The 15392-nt window shown below is 48.7% G+C and overlaps 2 protein-coding genes across 2 annotated transcripts; both read left to right on the forward strand.

The window, feature by feature from the left end:
- Positions 1 to 9644: 9644 nt before the first annotated feature.
- Positions 9645 to 12618, forward strand: FOBCDRAFT_293660 (uncharacterized protein). The gene is made up of 3 exons (XM_031184816.3): positions 9645 to 9989; positions 10174 to 10360; positions 10500 to 12618. The coding sequence occupies exons 1-3, from the start codon at positions 9945 to 9947 to the stop codon at positions 12440 to 12442; spliced, it is 2175 nt and encodes a 724-aa protein (XP_031040458.2). The 5' UTR covers positions 9645 to 9944; the 3' UTR covers positions 12443 to 12618.
- Positions 12619 to 13309: 691 nt separating this feature from the next.
- On the forward strand, positions 13310 to 13791 carry FOBCDRAFT_37576 (uncharacterized protein). The gene is made up of 2 exons (XM_059612169.1): positions 13310 to 13396; positions 13455 to 13791. The coding sequence occupies exon 2, from the start codon at positions 13523 to 13525 to the stop codon at positions 13745 to 13747; it is 225 nt and encodes a 74-aa protein (XP_059467242.1). The 5' UTR covers positions 13310 to 13396; positions 13455 to 13522; the 3' UTR covers positions 13748 to 13791.
- The last annotated feature ends 1601 nt before the right edge of the window (positions 13792 to 15392 follow it).

The raw sequence follows: 15392 nt of genomic DNA on the forward strand, positions 1-15392 counted from the left end.
TTCTCTCTTCTCCACAGTCCGATGTGATATGGGTTTTTTTTTAATACTGTAAGCGACGCGATGGCATTAAAACAAAAGAGACAACAACGGGCTTAGACTAACTGCGAGAGATCGGCACGCCATGCGAAATTACCGGGATCTCCACACGGATGTAAGCCAATGATAGGCTTAAGTTTTAATATGCAGACCATACGTAGATGAACATGGTTCTTTTGCTGCGGCTTTTGCTTTTTCGAGAGCTAAAGGCTCATGATTGCTTTTTATTTTCTTACTGGGCGCGCTCAGGCCGCCCGCTCTAATGCGGTTGACCTTGCGATCATCCAGGATGAAGAGTCTGTGTTCAATTTGCGTTTGACTCGCGTTGAATGTCGGTCTGAAAGATGCACTGTCAAAGCACGATATGGAGTTCGTCCAGAAGGATGGCATCCTTGCCCTTGTAGAGCCCCGACATTTCGTTAACCGCCCTGTCAGCAGTAGATACAATGGTGTTGCTCAAACTTGCCAAGACGAAAGATTACGGATCAGCCATGATCACCTACCTTGGACTATCTTCTTGTTGCTGCCCAATCATTGACTGGGAGTCTCCTTGTTAACAGTTGACAACTACAGTGCAAGGAAGCCCCTTCCTGTAAATATTTATAATTGATCTTGACCGTTTAGGAATATCGTATTCGTCTTGCTGCCTTGTACCTGCGGCAAGCTATCCAAGAGCCAGGTCTACACCCACAACGTGTTTTGAAAACACCAAGATGATGTCGATTGTCAAATTCACGGCAACTCGGCTTCAGATGAGCCGGAGTTGTCTGGAGAACCTGGGAACATTAAGACTTGATGATCAGATCACCTGGCCTGGCTTAAGATGTAGATATGTAGAAATAAGCGCGCATACATGCATACAAAAACAGTGTCAACGAGCCCTATTAGAACTCGGTGAATTCATTCAACGTTTGGATTTCATCATGCCAAGGTTTTCCTAGCCGTCGAAGACGTTACATATTGCCTTCGGGCCGTTCAAGTTCAAGTATCACTTCCCAAAATCATGACATATTCATCTTCATATACCACATGGAAAAGGATAAATCAAGATATATCACGGATCTGCTACAGTGTCCACTATCAACGAAACAGTTCGAGACTACCGAGAAACAAGAGGTGGCAATCCTACGCAATCTCTTGTACTTGTCTCATCTGAAGTTGGGATGCAACTCAAGATCGTGCCTTGCACCAAAGATAGCAATTAAGATACATCATTTCGGAGAATCTCCTGTTTGGAAACTACAGAAGCAATTCGCAACGCCCGAGAAAGCGATTGTTTGCTTTTGTTATTCTTATGATGAAGGACACATGCTTGCCACAAGCAAATCTGAAGTTCACTTGGTGAATCCTTAATTGTGAGAGATTATAGGTGTGCACTGTAGATATGTAATATTCGATATATCAGGATGACTGCTAGATGGACTGGGGCGATAGGGCCGGCGATCGATAGCCACGCGACATTAGACGTTTTACGGTTCATCTGCCTGAGGTCTATTGGGTGATGGACGCGGTTCACAGTGGCTTAAGAGCCGGGTCCCCATTAGCTCAACAGGGGTCGGCTCAACCACACAGTTCGTAACCTGGCGCGACCAAGCCAGCTGAGGAACTTGGTCAGATCATTGTTGCCTACAGAGCACAGATCCTTCAAATCACATCAGATATCAATTTATTAAGGCGGACAGCTGCATACCCGACAACAAGGAGCTGAGGGCCTGGCTACCTGAACAGCTTTTCCCGAGGCTGTGGTCGCGTAAGTTCATCCCTTGTTAGCTGCTGCAAGGAGGCATTGCATCGCTGAGCTATTGAGTTCCTTCTCCCTCAATCTCCTGATATGGAAAGAAATTCGGTATAAGTATTCCTTTACCCTGGTTGCGTCTCGTCGGCAAGGGGGATGATTGGAGTTAAGTCTGTCAACTAACGATTAGAGCTCGATGACTAAATACAAGCTTGAATCACCAACGCCGAACTGGAAACACTCCCCTCGGATGTATGCTGTAAACCTCAATTCCATCGTTTCATGGGGAGGCTTCATCGTGTCGTACAGTACGACATGGGACACTGCTGAGTGACTGGCCTTAGGAGGGGGCGTGTGATAGACGTTGTACGGAGTAGTAGCGAGATTTTGCTCTAATGTGGGCTCTGGACAGCGCTAGGATCTGGATCTTGAACAGCTTCGCCCCTCCACGGGAGGCTACATGTACATTCAATGTACCACCGATAGAGTTGTCGGGCATGGCCGGGGATTGAAGGGATCAAGTTGGGTTATCCAATCGCTTCTCGGTGCGGAAGTCCAGTAGCTCAGTTTACTACTTTTTCTTTTTCTTTCGCCGACTTTGTTGCGGGCTGGACCGTCACCGAAAATCGCGGGCAAGGTTATTGCTTTTGGCTGCAGTACCATCACATCGAACTTCTAGATTTCGGGTCACTGGTTTCACCAGCGGTCTGGTGTGTCTATTTACCATTGACCGCAGTGCGAAACCAATACTTTGACAGTATTGTGTCTCACGCACGCGTAATTAACGAGCTTGGTGTTGGGGTCAGCTTCCTTGAATCGGTCCAGGGTAGCTTTGCAGAAGAAGGGGCTGCAAGAGGTTGTACAACCTTGATTGGGGTTGAAGCAGTGAGTACCAATTGCATCAATGTGACTTTGGGTGAGAGATTTGAGCATGAGCGGATCGAAGATCTGAACGCCCATAGCATTCGCTCATGGGCCATCAGTGAGCTACAATGAATTGATAGACGCAACGGCCAAAATACCAGCATCTGAGACACAATCATAAATCAAACTCAACATCAAGAGCACAAATGTAGTGCAAGTATAGTGCACGGGCTCCCTTCTCTCTTCAACGTCTTCTGTCGCATCTGTGCTAGGTACCTCAGCAGGTCGAGTCCTTCGTGATGGAATACCACATTGGGACAACGGAATTGAATGTGTGAAGGCCGCAATCATAACCTTAAACATGAACGTTGTAAGGGTGGGAGCAGTCTCAAGATTGATCCCTACTTCCCTAGGTACCTATCTCGATAGAATTATCTCAAGACAGTGCAATCCTTGATTTTATGAGGTAGCACTCTCTGTTGATATCCGGAATTGAGAAGGCGAGATGGAATTTTGGATGCAAACGGGAGAAAGTGGAGAAAGACCTTCCTCTTCTGGCAGTACCTGACTCCTTCCAACATCAACAACTCTGGTTCCAAAGGTCGAACTCCTTCCTTCTCTTGACTTCAAACGCTGAAGAAAAACCTCCTCCTTTAACTTCATAATTGTCTTCAATACCACGACAATTTCTGTCAATACAATTAATGCCTCCAATTGATGTGCAGTCGCAAACGCGTCCGCACTGGACCTAATTTGCGACGTTCATATCTTGAGTGGAGGTTCTTCATCACCAGGTATTTACTGTGCTTATCAGCAAACGCCGAGCTTCAGTTCATGCCTCCCTCAATTAAAAGATAAATCTCTATGGGCTTCCGAACCAACATCGGCCTGCAAAGTTGTACAACGCGAACAATGCCGTCCCATTGGTAGCTTGATCAACACACAAGCACGCACTTCTCTAGAGGCGCAGTCATGTACAACCACACCATGCTGTCCAGAACGAGGGAGGCCGCGCGATAGGTCAGGAAGAGGGGAAGAGACGACGTTAGGGGAAGTGCCAGATCTCTAATGTGCGATGAGCGATGCGTGTGCAACATGACCTGCATGATCTCAGAGAACCACCAACCTCATCGGCACCAGCCCTCGCTCGCTTGTTTTCCGCCTGCAATGCACACATCCTGCTCAATTCGTTGATCCAGTTTTACATCAGCAGGTCAACGGATTCTTTTTCTGCCCTCCTTCCGAAGAACTTAGCGGTTCGACATTGAGCTTACAGTGCAGAGACGCTGGCATTTGCTTTTTCCTTCAGGCAAGGAGTATCAATGGCAAGGCATGGAGTTTCTGGAGAAGTGATGGTACACGTTTTATCCCCTATATACCTGTCTCAGCTTTTACTACTCAAGCTTTTGCGTGGTTGTTGAAGATGCCCTCGGCTTGAGCCGAGCAGCTGCAACAAATGATAACAGATCGATGCGCAACCATTGTGCAATACCGCCCCCATGGGCCCTGTCACTGGTCTGACTTCCCGCAAACAGGACGAATTCAAATGCCCCTCACCAAGCGTACAAGACGAGACATTTGTTGTTTCTGCAAAGGCTTTGGACGAGCTCGAAGCATAGCCATATAAGCCATGTATCGCTTGGCTGTTTCGAATTCCACCGACGCTTCATGCTCATAGCAACTCTGGACTGTCCTGGTGTACCAGGGCATTGCGCCAATCTCCAAGAACGAACATTAGATCATTGGCGAAGCGATCAAGCATCCGACAATAAACCCTACTCACTCAGTGTTCTGCAGACTTGACAATCCTTATCACGTGGCCCGAATCGGGTCCCATTCACCTCGAGCTCACTGAGACATGCACGTGTCCCAGACCTGGAACAGGCTGTGCTGGAGTTGCCTAACCCTGGTCATCGGGATGGTTTCAACTGAGCACCATGACAAAATCTCAACACATGGAGCTGATCCCCCCAATGTGTTGTCTTATATCAGATAGAGATGGTGAATCCCTGGACCAGGAAGCCTCATCTTGCATGCTGGAGTTAAAGGATGTGTGACTCAGAGTGCGGGTTGGGACAAGCAAATCTGTGAAACGTCGCTGAAGATGTCTTACAGGCCCCCGTGCAACAACTGTGAAGCGAAGTCATGAGCCACAACTCACATTGCCCTATAAGCTCGCCCGTTCGAGTCGACTTGGTACATCGAAGGCACTCAACCACTGTAACGGAGTGGAATCCGGAGGAACAAGGCGGGGTAGAGAACAAGATATGCTTCGGCTCCACGAGTGTCGGGTTGAACGATTCCCTCCCGGATTTGCTTCGAATAACCGCCTCATGTCGTCAAAATCTAGGCTAAAGGTTTGTCAACCTAGCTGTGAAGAGATTTTGGCCTTGCGTCTGGAAGTACTGCCCGAAGATGATTCTGGAAAGCATAGTCACGGACGATATCATCTACAATGATGTTTGAAAGCCAACATTATAACATAACACTGAACTGCTAGGGCATATTCTCAGGTACTGACCGATGAGATTCGGGTTCTTGGGCCCCAAAGGTGGGGTGGGGAGCGGGTGCGAGGATTTGACGCTAATCAAGTCCCAACTTCGTTACCTCAAAAGGGCTGTCGTTACAGTGAAGAGGCATGATTGGTCTCCCTGAACCAATATTGAATTGGTTCTCGTCGTTCACCAAGAACTTTATGACTGCTGTAAGGCGGTTCCCTTGCAAACGGCCCGCGCGCCATGTCTATCACTAGCATCCCAATAGCACATGCTGCAGGATCTCACAACTCAGTTGGGCCAGTCTTGCTTGCTCGCTTGGTCAATCAGCAGGTCTGAGTAGAGCTAGGCGCTACAAGCAAGGACGATCCCTACAGCTACTGTTGCACCCCTGAAGTGATAACCCCGGTTCCCTGTGTAGATCCCACACCCACACCTTTTCTCAAGACCGTCTCGAGCTCTGAACCTTGATGCTGTGAGTTGTGGAAAACGTCAAGCAGAAGAACCGGTGCGATATTCCCTTGGCTTTTCCGTTGAATGTCTGAGAACCTTTCAAGAGCCGAGGTGGCGTTCGTTCAAAGGCTTTTGTTCAACCTAGCCCTGGTAGTGTCATGCTACATCAATAGCCCCCCGGCAACTAGCAACTGGAGCAGAAACAATACACCACCCGTTAGAGATGCCTGCTCCGTCGCGAGACTGACAATTACAATTCGAGCCGCTCAGTTCTGCATATTGAATCGTGGGGGATTGGTTTACCTGGCTCGCCTGTTTCCCATCAGAGATTCAGGTTATTGATCGGGCGTATGGCTCGCACAGGACACCCCTGCCTGTAGCGTTGCGCGCTTCTTTACTGCGGGTATCAGGCAATTACTTGCATATGTGTGTAAATTGCCATGATGGGGACACAAAACCAGTGGCTCTTGTCGATGGCAAGTGACGAGGTTGTATAAGATAAGTGGCACTCCCCTTTGAGACTTCATATGCATACTTGCCTTGGTCAAATAAACAAACAGCTCGACAGGCGGAAACCTATTATACCAGAAGTTCATTCAATCACGAGTTCATATTTCCGGCTCTAGTCTCCGCATCAAATTCAGCCGGGCAAGGATCCCATTACGTTTGCCAGGGCATACCGAATTAAGGAAGTTAACTTGGAATGGGTATGGCCACCGATGGCATGCGCTTGGCTACAGTTATTGACATCTCTCTCAAACAAGGCCGAGTCAGCCATTGTATCTGTTAAAGAAAAAGGCGCTATCACCTTTTTCTGGAACCTCCACTATACTCAAGAGGTATGGTTCAATATGATCTTTTTGGGCTTCCGATTTCACTACCCTAACCATCGCCATCCTCCTTGATTATTTTCTTATTGTCCTTCCCCGCTTTATAACTCGTATCAACGGCCCATGTCGCTCCTCAGCTTCGTCCAAGAGTCGACGGCAGTGGCGTTTGTGTGCCTCCAAAGTCTTTGGACTGTGAGAGACCGCGACGCCTGTGTGAGAAACTTCAATGATCACCTCGACGACCCATGTATCCCTTTGGCTTTCCCATCCTTTTATCCCTTGCCCCACGCTTTTGCTCCACCCGGGCGATAGAATTACACAGTAATTATTGACCATTTGGCGTCAATTCATGAGGGTTTGTACCAATCTACGAAGAAATGAAAGGCCGCCATCGGAACCAGGGGCTTTGACAGAATGTTCACATACGCACAAAAAGCAAAAATGAGACTAATTGAAATGGGTTGACAGATTTGACTCAGAAGAGTGCCGACAAGGCGATCACTGATCATCCTACGCCAGCGGACCAGGGTCATATTTCGATCAAGTTTAATCCTTGTTCAACGACACGGACTCCCAGCACCCTCGGCGAGCAAGAGTTAAGCCCGTCCCAGTTTCGCTGACGATTGCACGCCTAGTCTGCCTGGTGCATCCTCACCTTGGGGTATCGACTGAAGTGGTGGTTGATAAAGTTGATCGTTGACGCGAATACGGTCAATTGATGTGTGGTGGTCTGTTGATTCAAAAGTTTTTGCTCTTTTGGCGACTGATCATCGGGACAGAATTGTTGGAGGCTAAGCTGAACAGCGAGCTCCATCGCAATTTCGCTCCGCGGTGATCTGAAAGATTGAAATTTCAGCGGTCCGCTTCCGAAGATCTCTCTTTCAAGCTGTTTTCTAAGGTGAGTTGTGTTTGGCTCTGATCTGTTTCCCCATCAACCCTGGTCTGCCGGCTGCAACATCCTGTTCTCGCATGCTGTAAGAACTTTGGGGGTCTGTTCTATTGAGGAATATGACCCCCTCAACGAGTAACTAGGAGTTCACAAAGGAGAAAACAAATGGAGACGGGAAGACGGGAGCGGACCCAGTACGGTTAGGACCGCACCTTTCTGGGAGGGGACCCTCTTTCTCTCCCTTGAGTCTTTCCCCCCTTGAGGCCCATGGGTTCCACGTCTATTACTGGACAGCGCTCATCTGCCCTTATAAACGATCTTGGCTGGCCCTTGATATCCAGCTGATGCCGCCTGCGCCGTGCACCATGCACTACCGACACCCTTGCACACCACTATCGATTCGCTCGTCGAAGCATAACCAATCATCGTGACCCTTGCTAACGACACCCCCTAGGATTCCCGATAGACGACCGCACGCATTACGCACACATTCCATCGTTCAGGCACGTTACAAACCGTTCTTTTATTTAATTTGGATTCTCAAATTCTTGTCTTTTCTTATTTTCGGCGCTTCAGCTGAGATGTACAATACCAAGAAACCATATTTCTTTTTGAGGCTAGTGTGTCTCGTCTCCTTGCGTTCATCTCCTGCTTCCTAACTTTTTTCTTGGGGTCTCGAGATCACGGAAGGTCCCAACGTCTCATCAAAGGGGGTGTATCCAGGTTGTTCGTCGTCAACACTGCCACGAGTTTGTGGTGTCCCCTTATTGCCGCCATGGCGTACCATGATAACATGGATCCTGGAGACCTCGGGAAGCCTATGGGTAGATGTTAAAACAGCAAAGGTCTTCTCGGGGTAGCACATGATGGATTATATGTGAGCACCAGTCAAGTATCTCAAGTCATGCCTCATGAGGACTGGCACACAGAAGCAACTCAGATCGAGCTTCTCCACCATTTCCCGAACCCATGATACATCCCCTCCCCACCTGTTGACGCTGCCGTCACCCTTGCAGGAGGCTTTGAGACACTTGAGGATCTGGCATAACGGCCAAGGTGGTAGATTGCTAGCCTCCGCAGATGTCACAACCACGGCGTTTCCTACCAGCATTACCTAGCTCCTTTATTGTAACCAGCGCTGCCACTACTGCAGGCTTGTTCTGTATGCAAGTTCATGGTTGTTCCCTCGTCTCCAAAAGCTACTTTCAAGATAGACGAGTGGGGGGCGGGATCGCCAGACAAGGTCCCGCAGACTCGACTTAACAATGTCCAAGGCCAAAAGCAACCAGACGGCGCCTTTTGTTGCTCCCTCCCTCCCTTACCCTTGTACTTCGTCTCCATTTCTCCTCTAGTCAAGTTGTTGCCCATCTTCATTGGCTTCCGTCAGGAAGGGATAGAATAGATACATCACTCCATAAGCTCAAACTACTCGTTTTGTTTCGCCCTTTCTTCCTTGCCTCCCCGCCCTTCGGCCCAATATCTTTTCGAAAAACATCTGAATCATCACTATCTCCCCTTGATGCAAGGCAATATCTTGCATGCACAAGTCCAACTTCCCAAAAGAAATGCTCTCTCATGTTTTGTCTCCATCATCTGCCTCCGACACCTGCACCAACACTGATTGTCAAAGCTCTTCAATTCCCAAATCTAAGTCAAGTCACTTACCCGCACTGAACCATCTACCCGTCTGTCTGTCTCTCTTCCACGTCCTAGCTTCAATCCGAGCAAGTCGGATCCATAGGCTCGGGGGATCTGTCGTGAACACAGCGATGTCCTGAAGCTGAACTGACCAACAACAGCCTCGTACGCCCTTGCAGCTGAACGACGTGTATTACAATCTTGGAGACCTTCTTTTGACCCTTAGTCTCAGTTTGTGCCAGTTGATCACAATTGGAAACTTGTCTGCAAGGTACGCAATATTTTAATGCTACGAAGCTGTGTTGCTTGAAGCACAACAACCAAGGCGGCAAGCCCACGCCATCATCCCTCCTAGTACACAGCAAACGACCAAACCTGACAGAGTCTCCAGGAACATCCCCTCAACGGCCACCGTTAACGAGCCATCCTGGCACTATCTGTTTATTTGTTTTCTTCTATAAGGTGTCAAGACCAACATTGCCACGCATACCTGAGTACCCTAGCCTGAACTTCCCGCGTCAGAGTTCACTACCCCAGGTTGAGTATCATTCTCCCTCTACTGAAGGTTCTTCTGCTACTAAGGGCAAGGAAACCTGTCCTCTTGGAATGCAAGTGTCTTTGGACTGGATTGGAATCAAAATTACCCCTCTCAGTTCCTCGCAACTCTCCAGTAGGATCTCCGCCATTCACCTCTACTGTCTCAAATCGCCACCTCCAGGACGCCAAAGCAATTCAAGGGAGAGCCTGACCGACAACACTAAGCATTCAACGGCATCATCACTGCATACTGCTGCATGCCCTGTGCTAGATCAAATCTCCGAGAGTCAAGACTCGTACATCGATCGTTGTCTTGGTCGGCCCAGACCCGCTGCATAAGACCTCGTCGAGACCTGGTTTAAACTACAACCGCGACTACTTCTATCCAAGACAACTTGCCAACATTCTTAACTCGCCTCCCTGGACCAAGACCCATTTTCTATCGTTCTCCCTTCACGGCAGCTTGAATGTCTACTGTCAAGTTCCAGTGTCCTCCCTACAAGCTTTTTGAGGTGAGTCGCAACTTAGACCTTGTTCCAACCCTCCCATGACAAACGGATCCCTTTTGTTCTTCGACGCCGCCCACAAGTCTGCAAAGCGTTTCTCTTTTGTCTCCTCTTATCGGCTTCTGCTGTCTTTCAACGTCTCGTCTCCATAGTGTTTCGGGAGCTCAACACTGACTTCAACAATCCATAGCCTGACTACCATCCGCAGAAGCCCATCATCGTCGGAGTTGACGACAGGCTTGAATCGCCTGACACGATCGCGCTTCGTTACGAAGAAGCTGCTCGAGTAGAGACCGGGGGAGACCCACGAGGGGACTCCCCTCCTAGGCTCTTGGAGATGGCGACTTACACCAAGGCCCAGCTGCCTTCCATGCATGGTAAGTTAACATGCCCGAAGCTCGATAAGATAGCCCATGAGAGACTGGAGTCAATGAAGTGCTGTATTGGAGCCGCCTCAGGACTGGTAGAGCAGCTTTGACAGGATCCCAAACTGAACATTTGCTAATACAATGTCAGCTGGCTACGATGTGGCCCGATACCAAGATGCAGGTTACGAACAGTACTCTACACAGGCCTACCCGACTCAGCAGCAATCCGACAAATTTGCTCACTTGAACCAGCAATCTTTTGCATCCAATAGTGCCGCTGTGGCACAGTATATGCCTTCTGGCCCTACAGTTTTATCTTGCCAACCCGCAACGGGCATTTTTGGCACCAAGGTTTATGTCAAGCTCTCGTCCCAATACGATTTGTTCTCGTTATCTACACCAATTCCAACGTGGTTTTTGGTGTTCGGATCTGAGAAGTGCTCTGCCCAAGACGTCTCTCGAGATATACAAGAGGGGTCAGGGTTTATCTACACTTGCAGTGGAGATGCGCCTCAGTTTTTGGTCACAAACTGTGCAAACAGTAATGTGCCATTGTCACTCGTCCTCGACGGTCCTTCTGGAGAAGAAATTTCTCGCATTCCCGTTGGTACTTTTCAATATCTTGAAGGGTCCGGGGATGACATCACGAGGTCGACTAAGATGCCTAAGCATGAGGACGCGGCACCTGCCACCACGATCGATCAGCCGAGTACCTCACCCAAAGGTGAGCCTCAGCTACCATCAGAGCCTGGTACAAATACCTATGAATATCCACCTCAGCAAGGACAATATGCCAATACATTCCCACAAGCAAACAGCGACATGATTAGTACTTACAATAGAAGCACGAGCTTCACAGACCCTCACTACCATCGGCGTCCAACGACTGGATGGAATCCTTATCCGAGCACGCTGGGCAGCACAGGGAGGGGCCCCGGTGGATTGGACACTTCTTTGGTTGGACGTCCGCCTTTGACACCCTTGGGAATGTCTTCTCCGTCTCACTCTAACGGCGCTCCTCAACTTGTCCGAACCAGCACCATCACTGCCAATGCTGGAAACAACACAAGTTACCATCCTATCTCGCTTTATTCTGGCAAGGCGGTTTTGAAAATCTCAGGCAAGCTGGAATCGATGGCCGAGAACTGGACATCAGAGGAATGGGCCAACCGTCGTCGGATTGTCCTCTTCCGCAAGACACAAAAGGGATCTACAGTTAACGCTACCTGCCAATCGGTAAGCGTCAATGAGCGACCAACCAACAGCATCTGTATATCATGCATCTGGTGGGCCGAAAAAGGCGAGTGTTATGTCACATCGGTCGACACTATCCACCTTCTCGAGCAACTGGTCGCAGCGCCGAACCGTTTCAGTGTCGAGGAGAAGAACCGTATTCGCCGTAACTTGGAAGGCTTCCATCCGCAGACAGTCTCCAAGGCTAAGCCAGATAGCGAGGAGTTCTTTAAGATCATCATGGGCTTTCCCAATCCCAAGCCCCGCAACATTGAGAAGGATGTTAAGGTATTCCCATGGAAAATTCTTGAGTCTGCCCTCAAGAAGATTATCGGCAAGTACAGCGTTAATCCCAGCACGCCGGTTCCTCCCCCCATGATGAGCCAGACCAACGGAGGGTATGCGCCTTTACCCACGCCTCCTGGACAAAGCATGGCCCCAGCTCATCCTGATGCTCATACGCAATACTCGCTCCCTCAGCATCACGACTCGATACCTTCCCCGCGATCACTATCAGGCTCTCAACCTAGTTGGACACCATACACTACGGGTCCGGGATACTCTACAGCTGCATCTCGAACGCTGAGCCCTGGTCTTCGTCACCACAGTCCGCAGCAACCGCCTCTGCGTATCAACACAACACCCCTGCCAGCGGTTTCGACCTACGACAGCCGAAGCGGAGGATATGGAACAAGCGGTTTGCATACCCCGCTGAGCCATCACCCACCAACTGCAACTCCTCCTCGATGGGACCCCACGCCTGCAACATACCCAGAAGGCTATACCAGCCTGACATCACAGACAGCTCAGCCAGTGTACGGTGCAGCGGGATATGCAGAACCTGCACCAAGAGCATGAAAGGGTCGTGGCGCTCAGTCGCCTAGGTCATCATCGGATGACCATTGAGTGCCCCGCGGGCCTTCTACCTCGTGTTGATGGCTTGGTTGTGTCGGAAGGTTGTATCAAGCAGCCTCGTGAACATTGAAGGAGGGTCGTGGGGGATGATCAGGTGTTGTGGCGCACGCCAATGGCGGAGTCCAACGAGACACCACCTTGTATCGAAGCAGCCCTCCCAGATCCATGTTCGCTCTGAGGTTCCCGTTGATGATGGCGCCATTGGACGTGCAGGTTGTGGCTGGGTGATGCTGTCCGCGCCAGGCCCTGTGCCTAAGCTTGACCTAGACCTCAGGTGAAAGAGCAACCAACAAGATGTTCCACGGCTCGGGCGCCAACCTCGGGGAATATCGCAACTCTTTGACCCCCATCCCCATCCTCTTTCTTCTAGCGTGTGCCCGCAGGATGGTCATGCGGTCAAAGCACGGCACTCTACAGTACCATTCAACCACACCCTCTTGTTGGCCGTGGATCAATGGAGCTAGAGGCTGGAGACCCAACCACGACTTGGCGGGTAGATCCGTCCAGCGCAAAGCAGGGATTAGCTGTAGGCCTCTGGCCGTCAAACCAATCACGCAACGCCGCACCGCACCATCGACGCCATACGCCACCTACACAATACAACACTACGCTAGCGCGACACACTCAATGCCCAAGCTTGCACGACGTTTCTAGGCGTCATATTCTATATTCTTTCTTATTTCATCTTCATGCTGCTTGAGCCTTTTTGTCAATCTCGAGTCATGCTTTCTCAGCCTGATAGGCACACTATGGCATTTCTTTATCTTTCATACCTTTATCGAGGCAGTGACCTCATTTACTAACATGGGTCATGTATGGTAGCATAGACTTGTCGCCTATTCCATGCTTATCTTTTTCTTGTTTCTCTTTTTGCTATTGGACTGCGTTTTCTCTCAGGTATCTACACCATAGAGGATCTCATTGGATTGGTTCTGATTGGATTGGATGGACATAGGATAGACGGAATAGCGTGACTGGGATTATGGACACGAATGGAATGTTGAATGGAGGTACTATGATGGAATGTCAAGAGGAGATTTACATGTGCTGTTATTATTTATGTCGATTTACCCTAGCTGCTGGGAAATATGGTTTGGATGGACTTTGATCAATAGGCATTATACCCTTGTGTGCATTCCTATGGCCCTTGTTCTGTATGGCTATCTCAATCTTCCCTCGTCGGCTTCAGCATGGTATCGGTTATGTAGAATGGCGTTTTATACTGGCTGGGCAAAGGAATGGACATGATTCTGTGGGCAAATTACCATTAGATAGTGGATAATCATAATCTTAGATGAGTTAACGTGGTTGTGTTGAAATTGGCGTGATTCGATTCCAGGGATATTGAAGGCATGGGAACGTAACATCTGCACGACATTCCCACGCGGAGGTTGCCAGGCCATCATGGGGTATTATTGGGATGCAAAGAATGCTGGGTCTGGGCCTATACGAGGCCAGGAAATGAATGAATCGTTGCTCTGGGAGAGTCGATTATTCTCGACTGTTGACTAGGCAAATGGTGGTGGAGTAAATACTTGTCGAATGGCATGTGTTAAAATTGCGCGTGGACGTTTCAACTGGGGCGTACGAGTGAGTGCCAGTCGGGTGTGTCACAAGGTCCCTGCATAAGAGTTGCATTCGGAGCCTGGAGGTATGGTTACTTAATGATAAGCAATGACCAGTCGATCACTTGGATATGTAATGTGTATCATTTTCGGATGGTCGGTCTGCTATCAGATTGCTACTGTATTATTTTATGACGGTGTATTGCATACTGAGTTGCATCTCTTGAGGTCTAGCGTCTTGTGAAACTCTCAACGGCCGGACGGGACGGAACACATGATTTAGGTTTCGCCTGGCTTGAACGTTGAGTCAGGGACTTTTGACAAACGCTAACTTAACTTTGACGACCTTGCTCCTTGATTTGAGTTTGAGTTACAAATGAGAATTCTGAGTGGATCTCGGGTTGTATTTCTTACACCATTGTGTTTCTTTGCCTATATTAAGCAGCTGAAAGTATGAGCCCATTCGTATAGGTATTCGAATAAAGGATCTAGTACCCATGGCTTTGGGTAAACGATATAAAGGGCTGGCTATCCGCTTTGGCATATGATCCGTTGATCATGACTCAGCTGTATGCGCATGGTAGGCAAGTCAGAAGACCATTTGCGAGCGTAGGCAGCGAAGCACCCATAGCCTGATGGAGATTTACCGTCGCGAAACATATTTTGCTGTGGATGCTTTGTATCTTAACCTACTTTAGCTTGTAGAATACGTCACGATGCTATAGAAACACAGTCTTCGAGATATAGATGCATCAAGTAATTTCATCTAGTCTAGACCACGCAAATCGGAAGAGGAGCACTTCCATCTCTTCTAGTTTTCCGCTTTATATTTTCATCCAGAGAAGGTGCTTATGAGAGCCTTCATGTAACTCATACAGTAGCTTGCCGAAGCCCTTTAATCTAGAGTTGTGCGATTACCGACGAACAATAATAGTAAGAGTGACTTTTGAATCTATCATAACAACTGGAAATGGGCAAGCTGGAAACTTCACTGAAATGCATAACCACAACTGCTTCTACATTGAAACATTTATGACATGTAATAGCCTCGTTTTTCGTGTATTTTTATAATGACAAGCAAGAGAAGAAGACAAGCAATTTTCAACAGGCTCAGAGACCGCCTGGAAAATGTCTTGAATTTCGTGCCCCAACGCCTTGCCCTACCGATTTAATGGTGCAGTTTCATATCAAGACCTGATGTTACATACTAGATGGTATTAGTATTCATGATGCAACAGGCTCAAATACATTGTTAAGATCACGTCTGCGCCATACTCGCTTGATACCTTTATGTTTCGCAACACGAATGGCTGCTTCGACTATGGGCC

Source organism: Fusarium oxysporum, chromosome V, assembly GCF_013085055.1.
Source record: "Fusarium oxysporum Fo47 chromosome V, complete sequence".
Lineage (NCBI taxonomy): Eukaryota > Fungi > Ascomycota > Sordariomycetes > Hypocreales > Nectriaceae > Fusarium > Fusarium oxysporum.

Coding starts and splice junctions, on each gene's coding strand:
- FOBCDRAFT_37576 (XM_059612169.1), top strand. CDS start 13,523: ATGTCAAGAGGAGATTTACATGTGCTGTTATTATTTATGTCGATTTAC.
- FOBCDRAFT_293660 (XM_031184816.3), top strand. CDS start 9,945: ATGTCTACTGTCAAGTTCCAGTGTCCTCCCTACAAGCTTTTTGAG. Junction 9,990..10,173: donor CTCCCTACAAGCTTTTTGAG/GTGAGTCGCAAC, acceptor AACAATCCATAG/CCTGACTACCATCCGCAGAA. Junction 10,361..10,499: donor CCAGCTGCCTTCCATGCATG/GTAAGTTAACAT, acceptor ATACAATGTCAG/CTGGCTACGATGTGGCCCGA.